General features: G+C 48.8%; 1 protein-coding gene across 1 annotated transcript; it reads right to left on the bottom strand.

Moving 5' to 3' along the window:
* Positions 1 to 716: 716 nt before the first annotated feature.
* Ncf2 (neutrophil cytosolic factor 2) lies at positions 717 to 25,879 on the bottom strand. Its single transcript, XM_005319707.5, has 15 exons — positions 25,456 to 25,879; positions 23,598 to 23,680; positions 18,141 to 18,249; positions 15,390 to 15,524; positions 14,344 to 14,451; positions 12,882 to 12,941; positions 11,755 to 11,798; positions 9,717 to 9,858; positions 9,449 to 9,517; positions 8,470 to 8,545; positions 6,941 to 6,966; positions 6,428 to 6,579; positions 6,211 to 6,322; positions 4,686 to 4,860; positions 717 to 2,139 (listed from the first exon to the last, which is right to left on the bottom strand). Exons 1-15 carry the CDS (start codon positions 25,627 to 25,629, stop codon positions 2,027 to 2,029), a joined length of 1,578 nt encoding a protein of 525 aa, XP_005319764.1. The 5' UTR covers positions 25,630 to 25,879; the 3' UTR covers positions 717 to 2,026.
* Positions 25,880 to 26,227: the final 348 nt, after the last annotated feature.

Below are 26,227 nucleotides of genomic sequence, written 5' to 3' on the forward strand. Positions count from 1 at the left end.
CATTCAGGCAGCTGCAACATTCCAGTGTTTGAACTGTCACTGATTCTTGCACCCTAGACAAGCAAACCAGGCTTATCATCTCCCTCCCAGTAGTACCCAGTTCCCATCTACAGCCCCATTCTGCATGAGAATTTGATGTTTGGAATGTTTTCTGACTCTTGGGGCAGGGCTCCTCGCCTTGTCATCCTCTCTGTGGAGTAATGAGGAGGGGAAGGAGAATCTTCATCAGAAATTGGTTTTGTGTAGTAAACTTACTTTTATGGGTTGATTGTTTGGTTTGTTTTGGGTTTTGTTTTGTTTTTTTGTATGTCTGTGCGAGACCTGCAGCTGCTGAAATCAGCTTTGCCTTTAATTAAACCATGTTCTCTCCAACCACATCTGTGTATGGATTGTTTCTTTTCTATCCTAACAGATTCAGTGTTGAAGGAAATCCAACTTAAAGAATTTCACCTAGGGGCTGGGGATGTGGCTCAAGCGGTAGCGCGCTCGCCTGGCATGCATGCGACCCGGGTTCGATCCTCAGCACCACATACCAACAAAGATGTTGTGTCCGCCGAGAACTAAAAAATGAATATTAAAAATTCTCTGTGTCTGTCTGTCTGTCTGTCTGTCTGTCTCTCTCTCTCTCTCTCTCTCTCTCTCTCTCTCTCTCCTCTTAAAAAAAAAAAAAAGCAAGAATTTCACCTATGCAGAAGTAGTCTAGGGAAGAGCAAAGATGGCCAGAACTTGCAGGTTTATTTTTGCTTTTTGTATCATTCAAACAAAATACCAATGAATTATTATCGAAAGGGAGGTAGAAAGAAACAGGTTTTCAGAATTATTTTATTTAAGGAAGAATGATTGACTTTTGTAAAGGAATTATGTAATACCCACTATTTTTATCCCTGTTCTGTTAATGAGTCAATTCAGAGATAGTTTATTGTTTGGGCCTATAAAATTCACTAAATCTGGTTACCATCAACAGTAATTACTATTCTTGGCCTTGTGGTGGCTTCTCTTCCAGTTGTGTTCAGAGTTCCCGTTGGTGGTTTGCTGGGCCTTCAGCGGTGTGCTGGAAGCCATTGCTCACACTGATTGTCCTTTCACCTTAGTGCTGATTCACTCGTAGTTCATTTCCTAACTCTGCATTTCACAAGCACCTACACACTTGAAAATGTGTTAGCAAAGCCGTACATAGCTACATGAAAAAGGGGCGGAGGAAAATTAAGGTCAGGTCCTAAGGTCTAGTATTTATTGAATCCTTCACCTGAGTCAACCCCAAATGATGACCAAATAAAACTGACATTATGTATCTCTCTTATTATAATACTATAATGTGTAAAGTCATAGAATACTGTTAACCAACTCAAGTATTAGCGGCAAATATTCAGTATTGAACTCTTTATAAAAATGTCCCTCTGAGAAGGCATAAAGGGATTTAATTCTAGTATTTTAGTTCTTTGGGGAATTGAATGTTATATTCTGTGGGAGCCTAACTCTGTTTAGGTTCTGTTTAAGCAATGAAACTTTTAGTAAGAAAAGAACAAGTTAGTTTTGTCTGTATACGCCTTCTGAATGACTTGTGAAATTGCTTTCAGGCCTCAGTATGTGATATTAATGATATAAGAAGAAGAATGTTTCCACTGAGCTCTTGAGCCTGGACTCTGGATGTCTTGCTTTATTTTTGTGAGATTTTTATTGAGGTATCATGCATATAAAGTGCACCAATTACACATGCAACTCAATTTTCACAAAGTGAACCCATCTGGATAGCTAGCACTAAACAAAACCATATTGTCACATCCTTGAGGACCCCCTTTCATGTACCAGGAAATCTTCAGACATTCACTCCCCCACTCCATGTACCAGGAGATCTTCATCCTGAGAAGATCTCATATCATTGTCTAATAGTTCAACTTTAACAGGGAAAATTTAGGTTAATGAACACTTACAAACTGTAATGTTGTAGTATAGTGTACGTCAGAGGTGTGGTAAATCTTGCAAACAAATAATAGACCTTTTTCTTCTTGGTAGATTGTGAAACATCCTAGACTCCTCTAGGAGTGTTCTCCAAATCTGTAGTTGCACACTCTTCAACAAAGGCTTTAGGGAAAATGCCAACTTTCCCTTTACACTCCCCTTCCAACCATTCTTCATTCACTAAAAAAAAGGGAAAGTACATATCAGTTACTAAATCCAGAGGAGGAAAATTACTCCCTTCAGGTATTCCATGCTTATCTTTTGTCAGTAACCCCTCCCCCACATTGTGGTAACGGAGAAGGCGGTGTTGGAAAGGGATTTGATGTTAGAGTGAACATAGGTTTTAGCATCTCAATGATTTTTTTGTCTTAAACATGATAAAGGGTAAAAGAAGAATGAGTTGAATTTTTTTAAGTATTTTTTGTTGTAGATGGACACAACATCTTTACGTGGTGCTGAGGATTGAACCCAGTGCCTCATACGTGCAAGGCAAGTGTTCCACCACTGAGCTACAGCCCAAGCCCTGAATTCTATTTTTCAAGAAGTTACCAGGGGCTGGGATTGTGGCTCAGTGGTAGAGCGCTTGCCTAGTCTGTGTGAGGCCCTGGGTTCAATTCTCAGCACCACATATAAATAAATAAAAAGGGCCATTAACAACTAAAAAATATTTAAAAAAAAAAAAAAAAAAGAAGTTACCAGATAGAGAAATAAGGTGAAAGAAATGGACCATCTGAGCTTTGCTGGGAATGTTCATTTTGATGACAGAAAAGGGGGCATGCCATTGGTTAAATATATTAAAAATGAAAGTTTCCAATACAGAATTCATCAAAACATTAGGAGTTAGAACTAGTGATAGTTTAGTACATTTTATAAAATATAAGAATTTTGACATATTATGTCCCATTGTCATATATGGAATTCCTATAAAACAAATTGAGCAACAAATATGCCACTTACAGTAACTTTCAAATAAACTTTTTTACCATTCTTTTATTAATGATGATGAGTTATATGATGAACTCCTGATTATGATTTCCAAACTTAGTGCAACTATGTCAATTTCATTGAAATAATTGTAGAATTGGAAACTTGGGACTTAATGGGTTCATAGCCCCTTTCTTGAGCCTTTAATGAAAAAATAGATGTATGAGGGTGTACGCTCAGACTTAATAATTACTCAAGTTTATCTTTTACCCCATTTTGCTAAGGAAAAGGAGGCCCAGAGATTATTCAGAGCCATTCTACCAGTAAATGTTAGATGACTTGGGTATAACCTCCAAAGCCCACCTATCAACCACACAAGCCACTCAGAATTCATCTTTGAGTGAGTGTAAGACAGAGCTCAACTGCATGGATCCTGCCCTCAAGAGATTCTGTAATTAGGGTGGAGTGTGGTTGAGTGTCAGTTTTTCCAAGAGTACCCTCAGGTGGTTTCTTAAACCAGTTAGACGTGTACATATCGGAGTAGGAAGTACATTGCCTTCTCTTCCCAGGGTTTTCTTGCATATGTATGGTTTGGGCTTTTGTGGTACTGGAGATGAGTCCTAGGGCTCCTGCATGCACGGGCTAGGCAAGTGCTCTTCCACTGAGCTACATCCTCACCCTGCATGTTCTCTCATTTTTATCTCATCACTGGCATACCCAAACAAAAATTAAAATGTTTTGAAGAGTTTAGCTGACTGGTTGATAGTGGTCCTTAGAAAACAGCACTGAGGTTCTCAGATCCAGTTTCCAATCTCCCCTGAATGAAATTCACTGCAGGGTGCTCTGCTGCTGTTTCTGTTTGAGTTCATTGTCACACACTTATATACTCATTAACTTCAGAATCTCTCACTGATTTCTTAATCTGTTGGGGTTTCTACTGTAATTATAGTGGTTTTTCACTACTTCGCATCACTGAAGCACAGCGTTTTAATCTTGTGATCAAGGCTTTTCAGGATGGGAATCTGTTGCACCCAGGTAAATAAATGGGACTACCCAACCATGAATTAGGACTGTTTCTTAGAGTGTAGGCCTGGATCACCTGGAAACTGGTTATAGAAGTACCAATTTGTGGGCCCCTCCCTAGGTCTGAACCAAAATCTGGGAAGCAGGCCAAGGAACTCCATTCAGGAGGCTCTTTAAGGGATTCTTGGGCATACTAAAGTTTGAGATTACTAAATTAGAACTCCACTTTCTTTTTGTTCATTTGTTTTGCGGGACTGGGGATTGAACACAGGGCACTTTATTATTAAGTTACACCTCCAGCCCTTTTAATTCTGAGAGCCCTTTTAATTGCTGAAGCTGGCTTCAAATTTTGTAATCCCCCTGCTTCAGCTTCCCAAGTTGCTGAAATTATAGGCATGCACCACCATGCTTGGCTCAGATTGACTTTTTAATCTTTTGATCCCTAACGGAATCCAGAGAGATTTTTCAGGTAAAATTTTTCTTTTCCTCTCTTCCTCTTTGGGAAGTGTGTGACTTCATAGATCTATGGTTTGATATAAAGGCAAAATGATTCCAGGCAATTTGTTAACTCTTGGAGTGAAAATCCATGGTTCCAAAGCTCAGCTGTCTTTTAATAGCAAAATCACATCCATGTTGCTTCTCTATTAGGACAGACAGGGAAAGGAGATTGAAACCCCTATGAAGTTTGGTTTGTGGGATATCAGTGTTTACTTCTCTGTGCCCTTGACCTTGTTTCTACTAATGTGAGTTGAGTTCTGTGGTCAAGCAGAAACACTTACCTGTTGATAGAACCAGGATTACGTCCCCTTCTTGGAATTCCAGGTCCTCCGGTTGGGTAGCCTCGTAGCTGAAGAGTGCTACCACTTGGCTGCCTTCCTTAAACTGAGGTTCCATTTTCTGATTAGAATCACATTTTTCATGTTCCTTGGATTTGTCTAGAAAGCCTTGGTCACCCTGAAATAAAGGCCCTGTTAATTCAGTGAGAGCCAACTGACTTACTGCCTTCAGGCTAACGGATGATGACAGAGCATTCAACAGTGATCCCTGAGCCTGGATGAGTTCCAGAAGACTGCATTTGGAATATGGGGAGGGTTAGATACATATAGCCACTAAACAGATTAACCTCATCACAGGGGGAAAAAATTCATTTTTAAAAATTATTTAAGTGAAATTGTTCACATTTAGAGTAAAGAGCCCTTTCTAAGCAAATGTCTGCCAACAGGTAAATAGATAAATGGTGGTCTTCATGCTATGGAATACCAGTTAGCAATTGAAAGGAAGGGATTACTGGATTGCTGAAATCTAAAAGACCATATATATTGTATAATCCATTTATAATGAGATATATAAGAGAACAGTATATTGACAGAAAGCAGACGGATAGTTTTCTGAGGAGGGATTAACATCAAGGACGCTGGGGGCTTTCTATGGGTAGTTTTTTTAGGGGGGAGGAGGGGAGGGGCCAGGGGAGTGTGGAATTAACATCCACAACAGAAAAGAAAGGCAACTTTTCCTCTGGAGATTAAGGGACAAACTTCAAGCATGTTACCTCCTGGTTACCAATTCTAGCCTCTCACTTTGCTTCTGATTCCCATCATTTTTACGTGAAAGGTAACTTACAAATCTCGGGGCTCTAAGATGATCTGCCCTCGTCCTGTCAGTACAGCCTGGTGCCTGTGAACACAGCCGGGCTCTGGAGTCAAAATGCTTGCCACAGCCCTGGCTCCACTAGGGACCAGCAGTACAACCTTGGGCAAGTTGCTTGACCTCTTTCTGCCCTGATTCCTGATCGTGTACCTCGTAGAGTTGTGGCGATCCTAAGAATTCATATACAGAACATGCTGGCACAGTATCTGGCCATGGGAAGTTCTTGGTGATGTTCGCTATTAATGGGAGGCTGTTGCCCTAACCATCTCTTTGTGAAATAAATTGTTTTCCTTCATTCACCTTCAAGTACCTCCCCCATGGAAGCTGAAGATGAAGAATGGCAGTGACCTCAGCCTTGAGCTGTGACTTTGCTCCAGCCCTTGTCCTATAGTGATGTGCATGATGCGTGTCCTATGTAGGCCTGACAACCATTGGAGGGTGACCAGGCTTTGTGTGGGCAGCTGGGCCTCTGAAGCCTGGCTTTTTTCTCTTGAGTTGGGGGGGACCCAGCTGGGGTTAAGATGCAGATAAAAAGGAGTCAGAGCTGCAACTTGTTCCCCACCGTATCCCCAACACTAAGCACACGCTGTGGTGCCTGAGGAAGGTGCATTGAGGAAGTGGCTCAGTGGAAGGGATCTTGGGGCTCACTGCACTCACCACTGTGTTCTCACACCAAAGAGTCAGGCAGTAGTTTTTCACGTGGCTCCAGGCATCCTTCATGTTTTCTTCCGTAAGGTGCACCAGCTCATTGCTGTCCCGGGGCCGATAGCTGAGACCACAAGTAAGGACATCAGCAAGGAAGACACCCCCTCTGTGCTCTGGGCCAGCACGAGGCCCACAGCCTGCCCCTGAGTGCCCCCTGCAGGTAGCTCACCTCAGCTTAGTGTGTTCTGGCAGCAAGTCCAGTTTCTGAGACACCACGTCCCGGACCTGGCTGTATGGGAGCCCAGGCTGTGTCTCCATGACCACCGTGTACTTGTAGTGCACCTTGAGTGTGTAGGGCATGGGGACGCTGAGCTTCACTTCCTGAGGGAGGAGGAAGCAAAGGGAACTCCTGAAGTGTCTGGCTTTCAGCACCATCCTAGATCACTGTGGTGCTGTACTTTGGCCCAGGAAGTAACCCAGCTGCAGGGAGAGACTGGCAAGCCCAGGTTCCTTAGTGTCCCGCAACCTGCAGAGGTCCTCTAGGCCACGGAACCAAAGTTGGTCACCTAGCTATGAGCTAGGACAAAATGTGTATGGGGGATGGGGGTGGTGGCTGAGGGGGTCCCCAGCCCATGGACTCTGCCAGAGGGCACCTGGTTCCACCTTTCCCTTGGGACTCCATGGCTGACACCTCCAGCTCTTCCCTCTTCTCCCACTTGAAGCAGTGCAAGGAAAAACTCACCTTGAGCTCTTCTTTTTGTTTCTGACCTAAATGGAAAAGGTAAGGAGTAAAACAAAAGAAGGTGGCCAGCTAATGGAACCCCTTAGGATGCAGCACCCGCTTCCTGCCTAGAGCCTCAGGGGAAATTGTTAGCCATAGGAAACGGTGGGAAAAGCCCACCCTGGGAGAGCATGAAAGTCACCAACACCTGAACAACCCAGCTTCTGCTTCTAGGAGCCAGAGGGTAATTTCAAAGGACTAGCACATCCTTACACCACAGTGGTTAGCACAAGTCCCCAAAGTCAGTAAACCAGTGGGACCAAAGCCATGAAAAGCAGGGAGTGGGGGATGAGTCAGAGACCTCAAGAGGAAAATAACCACTTGTTTTTACCTTGTCCTTTATTTTTTGTATGTTTTTTAACATACATAATGTATTAATGTAGTGTGCATATACTTTATTTGCAAGAAATAGAAGATACTATAGGAGGTGCATTAAAAAAACAGATCTTAAGCTCGGCTGATTATTAGAATAATTTGGGGAGTTTTGCTAAAAATGCAAATAGTTTCATTCCTGTCTTTAAAAAAAAAAAAACAGAATCAAAGACTCAGGAATCCATACTCTTAAAATCTTCCTAGGATAGTAAGTCATCCTTAATGAACCTCTAGACAGAAAAGATTTAAAAAAAAAAAACTATAAGGATATGGTGGGCAGGGCAATTGAAGAAATTTACATGTGGAAAATACATTATATGAAGTCATTATGTTAGTGCTGAATGTCCCAGATCGTGCTGTGGTCCCACAGAAGACTGCACTGTTTTTAGAAAAGTCAAGGCTCAGGGGGAAAATGAGAGAGGGAAGCAGGGCGAGTGCTTGGTGCAAAATGGAAACAATTGGTGCACTTAGGTGAAAGGCATTCTGGTATCTATTACACACTACTTCCAACCTTTCCGACGGTTTGCAATTTTTCAAAATAAAAACACAGGAGGGTACAACCTGAGTGATTCTGATGACCAGAGGTCAAAGACAAAGCTCTCTCTATGAGAACGTGCTTAAACTGCACCAGTAACAAAATCCCTCCACTTCCCCCAGACAGCCCTCTCCACCTCAGGGAGATGCTCCTGGAGAAACAATCTCCCTTTCACGTCTGCAGAGGCTCTATCCATGCCCCAGGGCACTACAAAGCAGTTTCTTTCCAAGGTACAGCTCCTCAGATATTTTAAAAGCCATCCACGTCCCTCTGAGGTGAAAAGGCGCAATTGCTGATCCTTTTATTCTGCGACTGGTTTCTGAACTTAACAAAGGAGGGGTTTGGTGCCTACTTGAGGGCTGACACACTGCGCTGAAACCAGCACATTCACCCACGCTCCAAGGGTTCTGGAGCAGGCAGGGAGAGGGCGTGGGTCTCGGGTTTGGGGTGGGTGAGTGCAGGCAAGAGGGGGCTCTGGGCCTCTATGGTCATAAGCTGTTCCTAGAAGAGAAACCAGAAATTCCTGGGAGGTGGGGAGAGCACCTTAGTTGGAAGCAGCCTGGAGTGCCCCTGGGCCACTTACCTGGAGACAACTGGGGTCTTCCTGGGGCATTGGAACTAGGAGGAGGTGGGATTTCAGACTCCAGCGAAGTTTCCTCCTGCAAGAGGTAGAAAGAGATGGTCAGAACTTTCATTAGGACAAAACTCTTGGGGGTAAAGGGTCATGAAAGGAGCCAGATGCAAATGACTTTCTAAAAGTTGGGGTGGTGATGTCACTCAGGAAGACTAAGGAAAATGCTGGCTGAGAGAAAAGGCAAGCTTGGCCCAATGAGGTGGAAATATCACAGTAGAAATAGACATCCTAAAGCCATCTACGAAGCCCTTCCACCTTGCATCCCTTCCGCAGTACTGGAAATCTACTGGAGATGCGGTAGTAGGCTGTGCTCTTGTCTCAGTTGCAGAGGGCACAAGAAAGGAAAAATTCCATGTCCCATCTGCATCACATTTGAAACTTTTCAAAACACCTGGATATGGTGATGACCAGGAAGGGCTGAGCCCGTATACAACTGGTCACAGGGTCTGGAGGGAGACAGGTCCCGCTGCCATGGGATCATTTACACGTCTACTCAGGGCCAACAAAGTACACTGTAGTCTGGCAGAAGGGCTGGGTAGCAGCTTCAGAGGCAGCGACTGCTCTGACTCAGCACTGCTCTGCAGCTCTAAAGCTCTAAAGTGCATCTCACCAACCAGCATGTTGACTCTTCTTCCTGATGAAGAGGCCAGATCTAGGAGGACTAGCTCTTATCTACTGTAGGCTCTGGTTTCTAAGTCACCCCAGAGGTCTCAGAGATGGATGGGCCCTGTGGGTCCCTGTGGGTCCTCTAGATCCCCCACTCAGCACATCTTGACCATTTCCCTCGTCCCCAGGTTCAGCTCTCAGCAACTCATCCAGCCCAGGACCAACTGGTGACAGCACCAACATCTCTTTCACCACCTTCTCCCATCCAGAGGGAGTTCTGCAAAGGAAGGGAGGAGGTGGGTGGGCATTAGCGTTTGATTACCTGGGGCTGCTGCTGAGGGTGGATTCGAAGCTCGACAGGCTCCAGGTAGTTGCAGGGAACAAGCCCCTTCTGCAGCCCAGCGTCACAGAATCAGAAAGAAGAAAACAAAAATATGCTTGTCAGTGTCCAGACCTCAGAAGACCAAGAGCTTCTGGGAGGGATGGCACACGACAGGAGAACCTGGCCACTCTGCAAACGAGGTGGCAGAAAGCCCTGCCATTGCCGCGGGGTTCTTGTGGCCTTAAACCTCTCCCAATCCTCTGAATACCTGCCCATTGAACATGACCGTGGCCCAGTTATCATTGCCCTTCTTCAAGACGAAGACGATGTTCCCTGGCATGACCTGGAGCTCCTCTGGTGTCTCAGGCACAAACCCAAACAGCACCCGGTGAGCTTCCCCTTCCAGAGCCCTGCAGGGGCAGACACAAGATCCACTGCACTGTTGAGCCTGGACCACACCCCTCATGTGGTGCTGTGGGACAAGCATAATGGACTTGGAGGCAGCAACTATACGAATACTATTTTTTTTCCTATACCTACGTACACAACGGTAGGTATAGGAAACTAAACACTTCACATGCTGTGGCTAAAACTTTTATAGTTTGAGGTATGACAGCAAAACCAGCACAAATTTCTTTTCCCTTCTTCACAATTTCACAAATAGAAGATTGATTTGTTCCTTTTGTAGATATTAGCAAGGTCAGCATTATAACTTTCTTTACCCTTTCCTTATTAAGGTGAGCACTTGCTTCTTTCACTTGAAGCAAGCATTTTACAGCTTCTCTTTATATAAGCAAATTGCTGGTATCACCACCCTTGAGCTTGCTTCTTGAACGTAAGTGATACTGAGATAATCTTGATTGCATAGACAGCTACTAAACAACTAATGGGCAGGTAACATATACCGAGTGGATACATTGGACAAACCAAATGGATGATTGACAGCTCAAGAGTGTGAAGTGTGAGTGAAATTTCATCACACTACCCAATGGCATGCAACTAAAAATTTACGATTTGTTTATTTCTGGAATTTTTCATTTAATATTTGTGGACTGTGGTAGATCATAGGTAACAGAAACTGGGGAAAGCCAAACTGCAGTTAAAGGGGAGCAACGATACATGCAGTGGGACAAGAATAAAAGACAAAGAATGACAGGTTTATGCTTGTTTGAATAAAGTTATCCAGGAAAACTTTTTAAAGAATAAAACAAAATAGCTATAGGTAATGGACCTTACAGTCTCCTCTCTTCTGAGGAGATTTCCTGGCTGGGTAAGCTTGGCCAGGTCCCAAGTGTGGGCAGAGATGGGTCATGGGGGTGAGGCAGGGGACTGGCTAAGGTGGAAGTCAGGTGAGAGCAGCTGAGCAAGGAAATGGATGGTGAATTCTGAGGGAGGAGAGTCTCCTCGGGCAGCTGGGGCCAGGGTAGGGGCAGGAGGATGAAGAAGGAGAGAGGTGAGGCGTGGGAAGTCTGAGATGTGTGCGGAGGGTCCTGCAGCTGCCTTGCTGTGCCAGGCACCGCCTTCCCCTCTACTCTGCTCAGGGTCCACTCGACTCCTCCACACTCTGGGGCGTCTCAGTGATGCACTTTGGAAGGTGTGGGTGAGGCTGGCTTCAAGGTCCCCAGTCTCGGCCCACACCGCCCTCCCTTCTGATTCCAAACATCCCAGCTATTCCTGTAGGGGTTACAGACTCCTGAGCCAGAGAGTTAGAGAGGACCTCGTCCAGCCCCCACGTCCTTCTGTCACTTGGTACTTGCTCTCACTTGGTACTGTTCTAACCTCCTTAATGGTGTGGACGCTCGGCTTGGGCTTGCTTTTTTACGGAGAGGGAATTCTTAAGAAAGCTGTAGGTTACATCACTCTTTGCTTCTCATCTTACAGAAGGATGACTTCCTGTGCTTGAGTCCTTCCTCTTACTTCTCAGAAAACATGTGGCAATAGAGAATGGAAAACACCCACGCAGAGAAGGGGGTACCCATCCAGTTTCCTGACTTCAGAGACCTCTGACCTCCACCTCTTCTCTGACCTGGGCCATGTTCCATGGGACCTTGGTCCTTGCTGCCCTTCAACAACCCCTCAGTGTGTGGGTGACTGTGCCCACGGACATGGGGACACCACATAGCGGCAGCCAGGCCCCGATGCTCTGCCCTGCTCCAGGCGAGACCCCTCCTTCCTACTATCACTCTGATCTAACCTTGGAAACAGATTTAGACCTGACCCCAGCTTCGGCTTCTTCACCCTCTTTAATACCATCGACACAGGCTTGGCGATTGGCTCTTCCACATTTGGACCCGAATCCAACTTACCTGAAGATCTCTGGGGTTTTGGGTCTGGGTGGAGGCTCAGCTGCCTATGGTACATTCAGGAGAAATGAAGAAGGGGAAGACAGCGGGGGAAGGAGGGGAAAGAAAGCAGACTGTTAATGGTGGTTTGAACATTCTTCCAGACGAGAGCATCCAAGACTGCGTTTCTGACTGATGGGAACAGTCTCGGGGGAGGCACGGTGTACCCTGATGGAACAGGACAAAGTTCTCCCTCTCGCCAGCTCCCTGCACATGGGATGCACATGAAGCCAGAGCTGGTTTCCGGAGGTTAGCCAGCACAGGGCCACGTGGCATCAAGGGAGGGCTTACGACCTTGAGCTCTGACCTTTTCCCAGGACACTTTCCAAAAGTGTTCCATAATTAATGTCTGTGGTACCACGTGCCATGTCTGGTATTTAAAATCAACTCAGGATCCGCTGATCAGGAAAGAATCTGCTTTCAATACATGTTCTCTCTTCTACGCTGAATATCACAGAGTCTGGTCATCTGGGGGTCTGTCCCCTCTGGTTGTCCTTAGCTGAACTGAAGCCCGGCAAGGCCTTCTTCACCTTTATGGCGAAAGCTGAGGTCCAGCAACCCACACACTGGCCTTTCCGCATCCCTCTTGACTTATCCTGTGCCCTAGAGCCCCAGCATTGGTCACCCTTGGTGGCCCTGGGAGTGTGACTGCAGCCTGGGTCCTCTGGTTGGAAACCCTCCCTCAGTCAGTGCTGACCGAGGTCTCGCCCACCACAGTTCCACCGCGGCAGGGCTCCTGTATCTACAGGGGTGTCTCCTGAACACGGGCAAATGGATGGTACCAGGACGGCCCAAGGCCTCAGGCCCTGGGCCCACAGGATTCCCCCACTAACCACTGACCCAACAAGAGTCAGAGGCCCCAGGTTCGATCCCCAGTCCTGCACATTAAGAATAAAATGCCTTCCACAGCTTGCATTTCGATTTTCTGAGAAAACGGTCAAGGAAAGTTTCACAAGATAATCAACTGATCTCTTTGAACTTAGAGAAGTGAGAACTGGTATTTTGGGGAAGCAGGAGGACATGCAGTTACGCTGACCTGGGCTTATCCCCCCATGCCTTGGGAGCTGGGCCTGAGAGATCGGGGCGCTCACCTGTGGTTGCAGAGGGGCAAACCCGGAGAAGCTGTCTTGGTCCACCACAGACGCCACAACCTGGAATCAAGGGCAGCGAGGCGTGAGGGCTCGGCCAGATGCTTCCCCAAGACCCTTCCTTCCCCACATCACAGGTCCATGCCCACTCGTGCAGGTTCCAGAAGTGCACGGTGGCTAAGGGTCAGCCCACTGACCTCCGGATCAGAAGTTCCAGTGACCAGAGAGACTAGTACTCTCCTCACCACCGATAACCCAAACTCGCTTTTTAAATTTTAATTTATTATTACTATTAATTTTCAGGGCTAGAGATCAAATCCAGGGCCTTTTGAATGCTAGGCAAGTGCTATACCACTGAGCTACAATATCCCAATATTTCTCTCTCTCTCTCTCTCTCTCTCTCTCTCTTTTTGGTGCTGGGGATTGAACCCAGGACCTTGTGCATACGAGGCAAGCACTCTACCAACTGAGCTATATCCCCAGTACCTTCTCTTGAAAACAGAATTTTTAAATTGAGGTGCAATTCATAGAATATCAAATTAATCTTTGTAAGTGAACCATTCAGTAGCATTTAGCAGATTCACAGTGCTGTCTAGCTAACACCTCTACTAGTTCCAAAACATCTTCATAACCCCTGAAGAAAAAGCTGTACCCATTTAGCAGTTAGTCCGCATTCTCTTAGCCTGGCAACCACTACCTTGTTTTCTATCTCTGTGATTATATTTTACATAAAAGAAAGTTTATAACATGTGATGTTATATGTGTGGCTTCTCAGACACAGCAGAGTTTTCAAGGCTCATCCATGTTGAAGTATATATCAGTACTTTGTTCCTTTTTATGGCTATGGAATATTCCACCGTGTGGACATATCACATTTTGCTTATCCATTCCTCCACGGACAGACATTTGGGGTATTGCCGTCAACCTAGGCTCTCTTGGCCTCTGCCACTGTGCCAATCCCAGCTGCCCAGCTATCGAGCACCTTAGCCATCCAAATGTATTAAAGTCAGGTGCAGTTTGGAAGGGGACTGGTGAGACACTTTGAATCATGGCCAAGAGGATTTCTAACCCGATTCAGAAGGAACCCAGTTTAAGAAGGAATCTAGTGAGGGCTGTGGAAGTGGAGGGAGTCCTCAGAATCCTGAGAATTGAATGACAGAACTGAGCCTAGGACTGCCACGCTGGTCCTTTCCACAGTTAGGAGCCCGTGTGGCTGTGCTCTCCTTCCCCTGGATCGGCCCCAGCCCTCAGCACCCAGACAGCCACTCTCAGGAATCACTCATCAGGTTGGGAGGGAGAAATGAGAAGGGGCCTGGGGAAGATAAGCCCAAGAGGTTGCCCCGTCCTCACCAAGCAATGCCGTCGTCCACACAGCCGCAGAGGACACCCCGTCCTCCAAGGTCCTTGCCACCTTGCCCCGCACGGCCTTGGGCACAGGACTCAGGCAGAATGTGATCCCACCTACCGTGGCCTTGCCCAGGTAATCCTTCTTGGCCAGCTGAGCCACTTGTCTCTCGTTTGGACGAAACAATCTCCCCACGGGGATCACCACAGGCTCATACAGCTTCTGTTTCTGAAACACAGACGGCAAAGGACAGTCACCCGTCACTTAGCAATGGCAACACCCTCGGAGACATGTGCTGTCTGGTCATTGTGTGAACAGCACCAGCTGGGCTCAGTTCTGTCATTACTTCTCAGGATTCTGAGGACTCCCTCTACTTCCACAGCCCTCACTGGACTCCTTCTACAACACACAGCCCTAGATGCCACGGCCCCTGCTGGACATGGGATCGGCCGCTGACCAAAATGTCAAGAACCCTCCTTTGCTGTCTTGGGACCAGCGTTGGTGATATGGATGTGACTTGAACGCTCTTCCTGGTGTTTTAAACATCTTACTTAAGCCTGGTGTGGTGGTGCACACCTGTAATCCGAGTGACTCCAGAGGCTGAGACAGGAGGATTGTAAGTTCAAGGCCAGCCTCAGCCACCTAGCAAGGCCCTAAGCACCTTAGGGAGACCCTGTCTCAAAATTAAAAAAAAAGAAAAAAAAGAATAGAAAGAAAGGGCTGGGGTGTAGCTCAGGGGTAAGGTGCTCCTGGATTAAATCCCCAGTACCTGTCCCACCAAAAAAATCCTATTTAAAACTTCATTCCCAATGTGCTCAGACTATCATTCATTTTTACCATTTGTTCCTCTAATCAAGATGTTTGTGGAGGGCCATTTTGTGCTGGCTCTGTGCCAGGCTGCTAGGACTCAAAAGCGAGCAGCCTCTGCCCTCACAGCCCTGCTCAGTCTCCAGCATCCTGCCGCCCAGGGGTGCAGGCTGCGAGGATCCCCACTACAAGGGATTCAAGGGCTCTGCCACCCTGAGCTCTTGTCCTTGGCTTCTCGGCCCAGATTCAGAGCTTCAGTGGCCTCATGCTGAGCGCGGAGCAGGGCAGCCCAGACTCAGCCCTGACACAGTGAGAACCACAGTGAGAACCGTGGAAACCTCCCCTCCCCACACACCTACCCAGACGCTTTCCATGGCCTTGTCGATCTTGGAGTGCCTGGGCTCAGACTTCATGTTGGTGGCCAGTGCGAGCTGTTCTTCGGCCTTCTTCCATTCCTCCTTCTTGGCATAGAGGAAAGCGATGTTGTACAACACCTGGAAAGGCAGAGGCCGCGGCAGAAAGCTTGAGGCTCCTTCCCGCCAAGGTGCCAGCAAAGGGCAGGCACGTTACACACAGGGCATGGCACCTGGGCCACTTCCCCTCCCAGCTCCCCCCGGGGGCCACATTAGTCTTGCTACCCAGTTCTGTCAATCACTAGCCTGGTGCTAAGATAGCGTCTCATGGCGTGTCAGTCAACATCTCTACGTTCTTCCCAAACCAAAGGGGGCCCAAGGGGACAAGAGCTCAAGGGGACTGTGTGGTTTTAGTATGGAGATGAGTGACTTGCCCAAGGCCCCTTGAAGAGGCAGAGAGAAGTGTGGCCTCCCAGTCCAGTTCCTGCCTCTGAGCCTGCGCTGAACCACAGGACAGGTGCAGGGTGGAGAGAAGGTTCTAGAATAGGAGTCTCACTGTAATCTAGCAATGTACATAAGGAAGCTCCAGGGGCAAGGTCTAGCGGAGACAGCAAAGAGTTAGGTGAGCGCTTGTCCTGGGTGGGGAGGTGGCAGGTTAACCATCGTCATATTCCAGGCCTTTAGTTGAGATGTAGGTTTCTAAATGTGCGTTTTATTATCATGCATCACGACTTACACATAGGACCCATTTTTTTTTTTTTACTTTAAGATGGTAATGTGTATCCAGCAGAAAAGGTATTTCAGTTTTTTAATTTGATCTTTTCCTGGTCCAGCAATATGCACTACAATAGACTTGCACTTTGAGCAGCGGCAGTGAGCCCCAGCTCCCAGTAACCAGCTCCCAGCCATCATGGGGGAACAGTCCCCACCCTGCAGTGGACCATGTTGCCAAGCTGTGACGGTCAGTAAGTCAGGTGCATGGCATGCATTAGGGTATTTTAAATTTAAGATGAGGGGGCTGGGGCTGGGGCTCAGTGGTAGCGCTCTTACCTAGCATGTGTGAGGCACTGGGTTCGAGTCTCAGCACCACATACAAATAGATAAGTAAATAAAATAAAGACCCATCAACAATTAATAAAAATATTTAAAAATAAATAAATAAATTTAAGATGGGTTAAGCTGCACAGGTCTGGAAGCATCTGTGTGTGCTCAGCTGCTCTTAACCATGGGTAGAAAGGAAAGGAGAACTCGAGGGGGCTCAGAACTTCCTGTTTGGTTCTCAGCCACCTTCTCTTGAAACCTTTACCCACAACAATTTTTGTGACTCGGTGACTAGAAAAACCTTGAGACTCCTTGACAAGACGGCTGAGATTTCTCAGAAGGCGAGGAGGTGAAACACAGTGGGGCGAGAGGAATGGAGTTAGAAAGAGGGAAATGACTTGACATCGAGGGCCTCAGGTCCCCAAAGATGGAGCTCCACTTGCAAGGAGACCCCCTCAGTCAGCATTTCCTGTTCCTCGGGTCATTTCAACCTCTGCTACAGGGAGGATGTCCCTTTCATGGAGTTCTGCTGGGATGCCACTGGGGCATGATCCTTTCTCTAGTGCCACTTGACCCCCCGACCCTGTGTTCCGTGTAAGTGGTACTGGGGTGACTGGCAACGTTGAGATGGTTTCACCACCACAACTGAGGGTAGGGTGCCTTGGCATCTAGAGGGCAGAGCCCAGGGGCCAGCATCACCCGGTCCACCGTAACAGCTCCAATACCAAGCCTCATCTGTCCGGTCTGTGAGAGGTAAAGAAAAGCCGCTAGCCTGCTCTAGGGCTGACATGAGGCCACATGTCCCCAGGGACCCTGGGCAGCTGTGGACTCTTATTTTTAGCCCTGGGTGACCCTGGGAACACTTGACTTCTTGTGCCTGAGAAACTAAAGCAAGGAGACTTTTTTTCAGCAATTCTTCTAAATAAAGATCCTTGACATTTGCAGGGATTTTTGTTTTTAAAGTCACGGGTGTGGACTTGGGGGCAGGAGGGGGTGGGGAGGTTGGTTTGGAAAAATGACATGAACCTGCCAAGTCATGTCTGTCCTTTCTGGTGATACCGAAAAGAAAGTTGTCCTTCTATGGAAACCTTGACCTAAATTGGTGCTTTGAGCTGTTCTGGGAGCAAGAGGGGACAGATTTGTGCCAAAGTATCCTCATTTTCTCTTTGGGTGTCAACCAAACACATGGTGGAGACCACTGATAGCAGGAGTGTGGTCTGGAAACAGCAAGGTCACGGCAGGAAGGTGCTGCGTGGAGAGCGAGGCTGGGATTTTGGATGTGTGAGTGCTGAGCAAACAGCTTGTCAACCTGGATCGCTAAACAAAACACGCCAATTATGATGAATGCTTTCTTAGGGTGACACAGTCCTGTCATCTCCCTGTGAGAGCCCATTTGGCTCATTTTTGCAAGGCCCTTGAAGCCTAATATTAACAAAAATGCACACCAACTAATGACTCTGATGACCCTGAACTCATTTGAGTCTGTCTTTCTTCCTTTCTTCCTCTTTCTACACTGGGGATCAAATGTTGGGCCTCACATATGCCAGGCAAGTGCTGTACCACTGAGCTATCCTACCAGCCCATCCAGATCTTCTTTCTAATGGAAAACCTGAGCCCTGAGGCACGGGAAGCAACATGGCTTTCATAAGCCCCTGGAAGTCGCTGCAGACCACTGAGCATCTCAACTGTACCTGCCGGAGCCATCGGGGCCCTTACCTCACAGGCAAACAGCTTGAACTGCAGCCCCAGGATCTTGTAGTCTATCAGCTGGTTCCCTCGAAGCTGAGTCAAGGCCTCCTTAAGGTCTTTAATAGCTAAGTCGTATCTGCAGGAAAGAGGGCGAAAATAAACCCGTCCCAGACTCGAAGGAATAAATGCAAAAGCAAGTGTTCCTGGGTCTGTCTCTCCCATCTAGCTCACTGGGAGAAAAGGCCTTTCAGATTTCTTGATTCTGTAGTTCTTGTTCTTGTTCTTGGTGGGAACTCTCCTCTGGATCTGGGATGCCCCCAGTTTGTCCCTGGGATTTTCTTCTCTATGGATTGTATATAGCTCTCACCTTTCTGGCCATCTGGTTTGTCACCTTCAAATACAGTGCTTATTCCTTTCTCTGGAGTGCTCCAGGCAGAGTCACGCCTGCCCACCTGCATCCCTGCAGGTCTTAGAGCTGATCTGAAGCACAGCTGGCTTTGTACCCCACCCACCCTCTGTGTAAGATCAGAGCAGCCTGGCACAGCAACGAGGGGCGCTTCTCACAGCTGCGACACCACCCTCCTGCCCACAGCCTTCTCCAACTAGGCTCTCCTCCCTGCTCCCACCTCCTCCACACATTTGGAAAAAAGGAGGAGGTAACCACCCTGGCAGCCAGACGGTACCTCTAATGTTGCTCCTGGCACGGCCTTGCGTACGGTTGAACTGGCATTGTTGACTAGCTGAAGGTGTGTTAGGGCTGCTCTCCTTGAATCGCAACAGAGAAAGGATCCCAGACACACAAGGTGCAGGGGTCCAGTGGGCAGGACCTAGATTCACACTTCTCTGGAAGCCAACCCAGGCTGCAGCCTAGCCCTGAGCTCCAGAGGCCCTGGGGAGAGAGAGCCCTTGCTGGGCTGCAAGCCACCCTACCTATGGCTCCTCTCAGCCCTCTTGGCTGCTTGGTTGTGACCCCCACCTGAGCAATTGAGCTGGGAAGCCCCCAGGCCACTGTGATCAGAGCTGCCATGTGGGACTTGTCTTGCAGTACGGTGTAGGGAAGGATCCTGGAGCAGAGCCAGGCGTCAGGCACCCTATCCACATGTCTGCCACTAACTGGGAGACCCTAGCAAGCTACTTCTCTGGCCTCAGGGGCACATCAATAATATGGGAGCATACTGTATACAAGAAGCATATAACACGAGGAGCTTGCTACTGTGTAGTCCCAGATCCAATTTCTGAAGTCAAGGTAAACTGAGCCTGAGTCCTGGCAGGCTCTGCCACTGATGTCTGGTGACCTGGTGACGAATGGCAAATGACTTTGCTTCTCTAAGTGTGCTTCCTCGCCTTTAGAATAAGAGGATGCTAACAGTGCAGACCTGAAGCGTCCAGGCACTTAGGACCCGGCAACCCAGTCACTCATTTAGTTCTTGGGCTCTGAAACCCCAGTGACACCCTGCATCGGTCATTTATCACCTGCTCACTTAAAGCTCTCTGTGGCATTAGATGTTCTCAGGAGATTAAAAAATTGCCTGTGGAGAAGTGGAAATCTGATCTGGAGGAGGCTTAGAGCTGACCGAGAGGGCTGGTGGGCCAAGAGAGTCCTAGGAACACGGACGCGGGGTGTTTGGGGTGGGGACTTGACTTGCAGTCCCAGGTAGGTTTGAAGCAGCTCACAGCAGGGCATCTGTGGGTGGGAGGGGACAGCCTGGGCCTGAAACAGGACCGTGGTTTCTCCAGGATCCTTGTTCACACGGATGATTGTAAAATGCCTTAAAAAAGTGCAGGCCGCTCTGGAAGACGCACCGGGCATTTCAAGGCCTCACCACGCGTCTTTCAGGCAATCCTGGAAAGGGGGAGAAGTAGCTCCACCAAGGCTGGGCACTGGCTCCTTTCACCACACAGAGGAGGGGGCAGGTGGAAGTGCAGGGGTCCTGTTCCCTCCGCAGCGGCCATGCCAGGTCTCTGAGTGCCGGTCAGCATCGACCTAGGATCGCGCCTTCTTCCCTGCTGAGGTCGCTAAGCAGATGGATTCCAGCTGAGAAGAGACCCACCATCCCCTGGCCGCTGTCTGTTTTTGCATGAGCCTAGCAAAATCCTCCTTGTGATTCTCCAGCCCATGAAGTTGTCTGGGCCCCGTGGGAGGGAGAGAGAAAGCACTGACAAATTATTCCGAGTGCTTGCTTTAGGGGTGGGGGGAATGGGCTAGAAGGGATCCCTGCTAACTGTCCCTTCTTAGGAGTTCTTCAAGCTCAATCGCTGGCCTGGCGGCCCCCTCCCTTCCTCTGCAGGCCTTCCTCAGTCCTCTACTCGCTGACCTGGAGCTGCACTTAGGAGCTGGTGGGGGTCCACTCTGACACACAGCTCTGCTTCCGGCTGGGCGGGTCTGAACAAGCTCAGAGTGAAAAGTCTGAAATAGCTCGTCAGCCTGTGCCCCTGGAACCTGGGCATAACCCAGACTCCTTTTTGCCCTTGTCCAAAGTTCCCTTGGGGGCCGTTTAGAGGCCTCCTGAGGAGCCAAGGAGCTGCCTGCTTCCTGTGGCTTCTGGGAGGCCCCGGAGAACCCTGGCTGTGCCATGCTGTGCCCTGGCCTCCACTCCCCCGCAGGAACTCCCTGCCCAAGTGGGAAACACGCAGAGTCTTTTTGCAGGCTCGGAGCTTGAGACGGTTCCTAACCACCATTTTTGTAAGACTCTGTAAAGGTGACCGTTGAAGTTCCTGCTTGTTCCTCTGGGGGGACCCAGGTCCTGCCCTTTCCGTTTCCGAGTCGGCAGGGAGCAGCCTGCCGCTGGCCTCTTGAAGCCAGGTCCCTCTAACGGGTCTGTGATTCTTCTCTCTCCACACCCCTGAGATTCAATGAGGCGCGGGGCTGAGAGCCCCTTAGATGACAGGACAGCTCAGCTGGTCGTCCCGAGGCACCACCTGCCTCTTCAGACACACGCTCTAACTCTGTGCTATTGGAACTTGATGGTGACCAAAGAACCAATAACAATCAAGAGTGGGAAGACAGAGAAAGGAGCACCCTCCACGACGTTATCGCCCGAGAACAAATCCCACTGTGATCAAAGGGAACTCGCAGCCCACTCGGCAAGAAGCCTTCTCTAGATCCCCACAGCCCTTAAAAATAGCACTCACAGCCTGGGCTGGTGGTGCATGTCGGTGACCCCAGGGATTCAGGAGGCTGAGGCAGGAGGATTTCAAGTTAGAGAACAGCCTCAGCAATTTATTGAGACCCTGTTTCAAAAGAAGAGGGGAGGGAGGGGTGCTGGGGAGGCGGCTCAGAGGTGGAACGCCCCCGGGCTCCATCCCAGGGCTTACCACACCTGGCCCCTTCTTGCGCCACAGTCACCAGTGTTGGTGGCTCTTTCTCCCCTTGTCATCTCCCCTTTCTTCCTTGAAGCAAATACTTGCTCACTTTCATTTACCAACCCAACAAGCATTTATTGAGTGACTACTGCCTGGACTGAAGTTCCAGCGTGAAGCTGTGAAGATTTCTTCTCCTAAGGGACACAGCGTCATCGTGGAGAAGACGATCACGTAAGCAAATACCTGCCATGGGCCAGAAGATGTCAGGAAAGGAGGCACGAGGGAAGGTGTGGCTCCACCCCCAAGGTCGAGTGTGGTAAAGGCATGGAGGATGAGTGACGGCGGGCAGCTGCTGGACCGCACAGGAACAGGGTGAGGACTCGGCCTGTGTCCTCCAGTAAGGGGAGCACTGGGTTCCCAAGCCGACCTCATGGATTTCCTTTTTTCAAAGATCGCCCTGGAACGTGGGGAAGTGAGGGTCTCACCCAGGGCAGTGACAGGCAGATGAGACAGAGTCTGGAGGTCACCCTGACAAGGTCAGGACTAGGGGCATTCTGGGTTGATCCGGATACAGATGTCCTAAGCTGGGTGGTTACAAATGGAGGCCAGTACTTTGGGAGAGGGCAGCCTTGCCCAGAAATAGAAACAGTGAAGTTTCGCAGGAGGATTTCCAAGTCGGTACCCCCTGAGATGGGACGTCACAGAAGGCTTGCGTATTGTTTCACGAAAGAGAGCTCACGTGTTTTTACGTGATCACTTAACAGCCACTGTTGTGGTCATACTAGGACAAAGGGGTGAGAGCAGAATGTCAGGGAGGGGCACCAGCTCCTCTGGATTGGTCAAAGGACAAGGAGCCAGGTCAGGGTGGAGATCTATGTCCTCATCAAAGTGCTGCTGAACTATAGATTAAATTTGCAAGATTTTTCTCTCGGTTTAACTATTATGTGGAGTAACAGAACTCTGGATCTCATTTCTAGATCCTTCTAACTCACTCAAAATCTCAGCCTTCCAGAATCTGGAGTCCGTGGGCATTTTCATGTGGGAATTCCGTCTGGACGCTGAAACTCCTGCCGTCTCCCCTCCTATTATAGGTTACTGAAGCTAATTAAAGGGACAGCCTTAGAGTTTGTCTTTTGAAATTGAAAACAGGGTGGAGGATGGGCGCTTGGCCTCCCTGTATGTTATATCCATCTGGAGAATACAGAGGGGTGCAGGAAGTGAGGGATGAGAAGGACGCGAAGAAAGGGGACAGGCAGGGACAGTGCCAATAAAGGAAAGAACCACGTATCTTATCCCAGTCACAGGCTCTCTCTCCCAGATGGTCTCTGCCTGTGCTTTTTCTTTGGGGAAGACTTCTTAGTCATTCAGGTAACTGGCTACGTCTCCATCTTTGAAGTCCTCTGAGTGCCTTGTGGTTGCCCCTAGTAACCGCTGAACACACAGGACATTACCAGCTGTGTTTCTCACAAACCCTAGGATCAAATCCTTCCAAGGTGGCGCAGGATCAGAGCTAACCAACCCTCCCCCATCCTCAGCACCCTCCCCATCAACACCCCGTCCACCTGCACCCCAACACACACCATGCTAGGACCAGACTCACTGCTAGAAAGTTCTTCAGTGACCTGAGCCAAATTCCTCTTCCCTAGAATATGTGCAACTGATTGGACAATTTCCATGAAGAATGAGTTTTCTGTCACTTAGAACATTTTTCCTCTGTTATTTATATCTTGGGTCTTGAGTCATTTGAGGGGGGGGAGTAGAAACTGAGACTAACTTTCACTTTGTCATTATCTTTTTACTAATTATTTCATATTTACTGTAAACACACTCCTCCCAAAAATGCAGATAGGATGACAGAAGAAAATGAACTTCCTAATCATTCCATCATCCAGAATTACCAAGAATATTTTAGTGACCCCATCAGGGACACGGGCGGGCGCCTGCTGGCTGAAGAGCAGGGAGGTTTCTAGGCCCCTGTGAGTTCGCACTGTGGATTTATAATCCGGGCAGGCCTGCCCTCCCCGCCACGGGAGCCTCGGCCTCAGGTGCTGATTCTTGCTTCACTTCCCGAGAATGGGCCAGTGGAGTCTTTTCCCAACAGAGGCTGGAATACCAGGCCCGAAAGCTCCAAGACTCTTTGGGTTTCCCTCCAGACTTCCCGGGCAACTCTGGACCACTTACTTCTCTGTCCTGTAGTAGAGCATCCCGCGTTGGAAGTAGGCCACCGCCAAATGCTTGTCCCGATTGATGCTTTTGGTAAAGGCCTGTGGAGAGAAGGGTCCACACATGGCCGTGGAGCAATGAAGAAGAGGGAGATGAGCCAGAGCGGGGAGGTCAGCAAGGGGCATGAGATCGATAAAGGTCAAGGCGCCAAGAAGCCTAGGGCGTCGACAGCCTGGGTCAGAACGCCCTGGATGGTCACTTCCTCATTGCATGGTATGTGGCCAGTTATCTGATCTCCATGAACCTCAGTTTTCTCTCTGTGAAATGGGGATATCACTACCCGCCTTTCAAGATGATTGGCAGGAACAAAATAGTCAAATTCATTAAAATGCAATTAGTATAATTAAAATATATAAATCATTGTATTTGTGATATAAGTGTATTATATAATTAAAATAGTAACAAATAACAATATATATATAACATTTTGGCAGTAAGGGCCCAAGCATAAAAACAAAGGCAGGCAGAGGGACTGAGAGGGCAGGCGGCAGGAGAAAGCAAGGGGAAATTAGGGCAGTGAGTGCGGGAGCCGAGTGGGGTGCATCGGTCTGGCCTGCTGGCCAAGGATCCCCCACCCAGGTTGAAACGCAAGCAGACTGTCAGCTTGCCGCTGCCTTTGCTAATCTCTTCTCCCCAACAAGCAGCCCTTGGTCCCCTGAAGCACTCAGGTGCACCGTGCTGTTTGCTCAGCCCCTTGGCAGGCCCAGAGGGAGGTGGAGCAGCAGTGGAGGGTCTCCTCACAGGCCCTCAGCACAGTTTGTCCCCCCCTCTCTGGAGCCTGAGAGCCACTTGTCAGATGGGAGAGCGTTTGGAGCCCTGGGTCTCTCCTCCCGTCTAGAGGGCGTGACTGAGGCTTGCTCACTGCTGTAACAGGATGACCTGGGGTGAACAGGTTCATTAAGGAGTACCGAGGAGTAATTATTTGTCTACACCTTGCAAAGGCTGGCAGGACAGGGTAAAAATCAAAAATTTAATTCGGGATGGGAAGTTACACAGCACTTTAGTAGTTGGTATCTCACTTAATCTTGGTGATATTTAAAGTCTCACGATGCCAAAAGACAGAAGCTTATAATGGGCTTGTGTTATGATATAGGCCCAGAAGAGGTAGAGCTGGGATTGGATACTAGATCTTCTATTCCCAAACTCCGTGCCCTTCCAACTTAGCACAACCAATCTAAACAAGTGATGATTGAGAATGCTCAAATGGTTCGAGGGCATTCAAGAGAGAAAAAAGTATTTTTAGAAAATGTTAAGATACCCCATACCATGCTTGTGGCCGACACCTCTAAACCAATCGTGGTATGAATTCCTCTGACAGCCTCAGAACCCTTAGAAGAGTGTCCCGTGTACCGGATGGGAATTGTCACTGGGGATGGAACCTACTTTTCACCCTGATCTCTTGGGCAGGCAAAGCTGATGCATGTGACATTCTTGGAAAGCCACAAAGGGCACCTAGCGATCAGGTGTGAGGCAGTGATAGACAGACATCCTGTGTCCAGCAGGGTGGCTAGAAGATGTCATGGGGAGTCTTCCTAACACTGTTAAATAATGGTTGCAGGATGGTTTGGATTTAGTAGATGGAAAAGAAAGGAGAACAGGCCAGCGACCTGGCTGCCCACGAGAACCACCAACCACGGGGGAGCTTTCCCAGGGGTGGCTCCCGGCTCCTCCTCATGCCAATTAGATCAGGACCTCAGGGGGTGGGGCCTGCACAACTGGTTCTTTGCAAACTCCCTGGAGCTCAGGTTTCTAAAGGGCAGGGGGTGGGAGCCCTAATTACAAGGCAGAGACAGACCCAGGAGGCAGCTGTACTCACCTTCTCGGCCTCGGGCATGTTTCCCAGGATGGTGTGCATGCAGCCGATGTTGAAGCAGATCCTGGAGTGAGGGTCCTGGACGGCACTGAAGGCGTCCAGGGCTCTCTTCCAGTCCTTCTTGTCTGCTGCCAGCACCCCTTCATTCCACAGGCTGATGGCCTCAGCCAGGGACATGGTGAGGTGGAGACCAGGAGGCCAAGAGGGCGACCAGGAGACGGGCAGGGCTGCCCCAGCGGCCTTGGTCTTCTGTCCCCGGCGTGGTGTGCAGAATGGGGCCTGGCCTTCTTCGTGTCTTGGGACACTTTTTAAGGTTGCGAATGAGTCAGGAAATGTCCCCACCTGTCAGCAACTGATGCATGACCTGCCCACTAGAGAGAAAAGGAGCGTCTGGAGAGAGGGCGGGTGGAGGCGGGGTGTGGAGGGGAGAGGAAGTGCGTCTGAAATGCCTGCCCTGGGTCAGTTCCTCAAAACGCTTCTGCTGTCACCCTGCTCCTTCTCTCTGCCTCCCACTCCCTTCTGGGGCAGCTTGGGGTCAGGGCCCTGCCCCATGGTCCAGGGGCACCTTTCCTCAGTGCCCACTCTTGTTACATGATGGTGTGGGCTAAGAGCAGAGGCCTCCACAGCCTCGAATGGATTCCTTGCTCACAGTCTCTCAATCTGTCTTGAAAGGCTCGCTTTTATTTTCAGTGAAATGAGCAATTACGTCTCGGACTCAGCAGGAATGTTCTTGAGCGTCTTTCGGGGTTGGAGAAAACTTGCACGAACTCTCAGG

This window comes from Ictidomys tridecemlineatus, chromosome 10, assembly GCF_052094955.1.
Source record: "Ictidomys tridecemlineatus isolate mIctTri1 chromosome 10, mIctTri1.hap1, whole genome shotgun sequence".
NCBI lineage: Eukaryota > Metazoa > Chordata > Mammalia > Rodentia > Sciuridae > Ictidomys > Ictidomys tridecemlineatus.

Coding starts and splice junctions, on each gene's coding strand:
- Ncf2 (XM_005319707.5), bottom strand. CDS start 25,629: ATGTCCCTGGCTGAGGCCATCAGCCTGTGGAATGAAGGGGTGCTGGCA. Junction 9,518..9,716: donor CGGTCATGTTCAATGGGCAG/GTATTCAGAGGA, acceptor GCTGGGCTGCAG/AAGGGGCTTGTTCCCTGCAA. Junction 2,140..4,685: donor AATCCTGGTTCTATCAACAG/GTAAGTGTTTCT, acceptor CCTTTTTTTTAG/TGAATGAAGAATGGTTGGAA.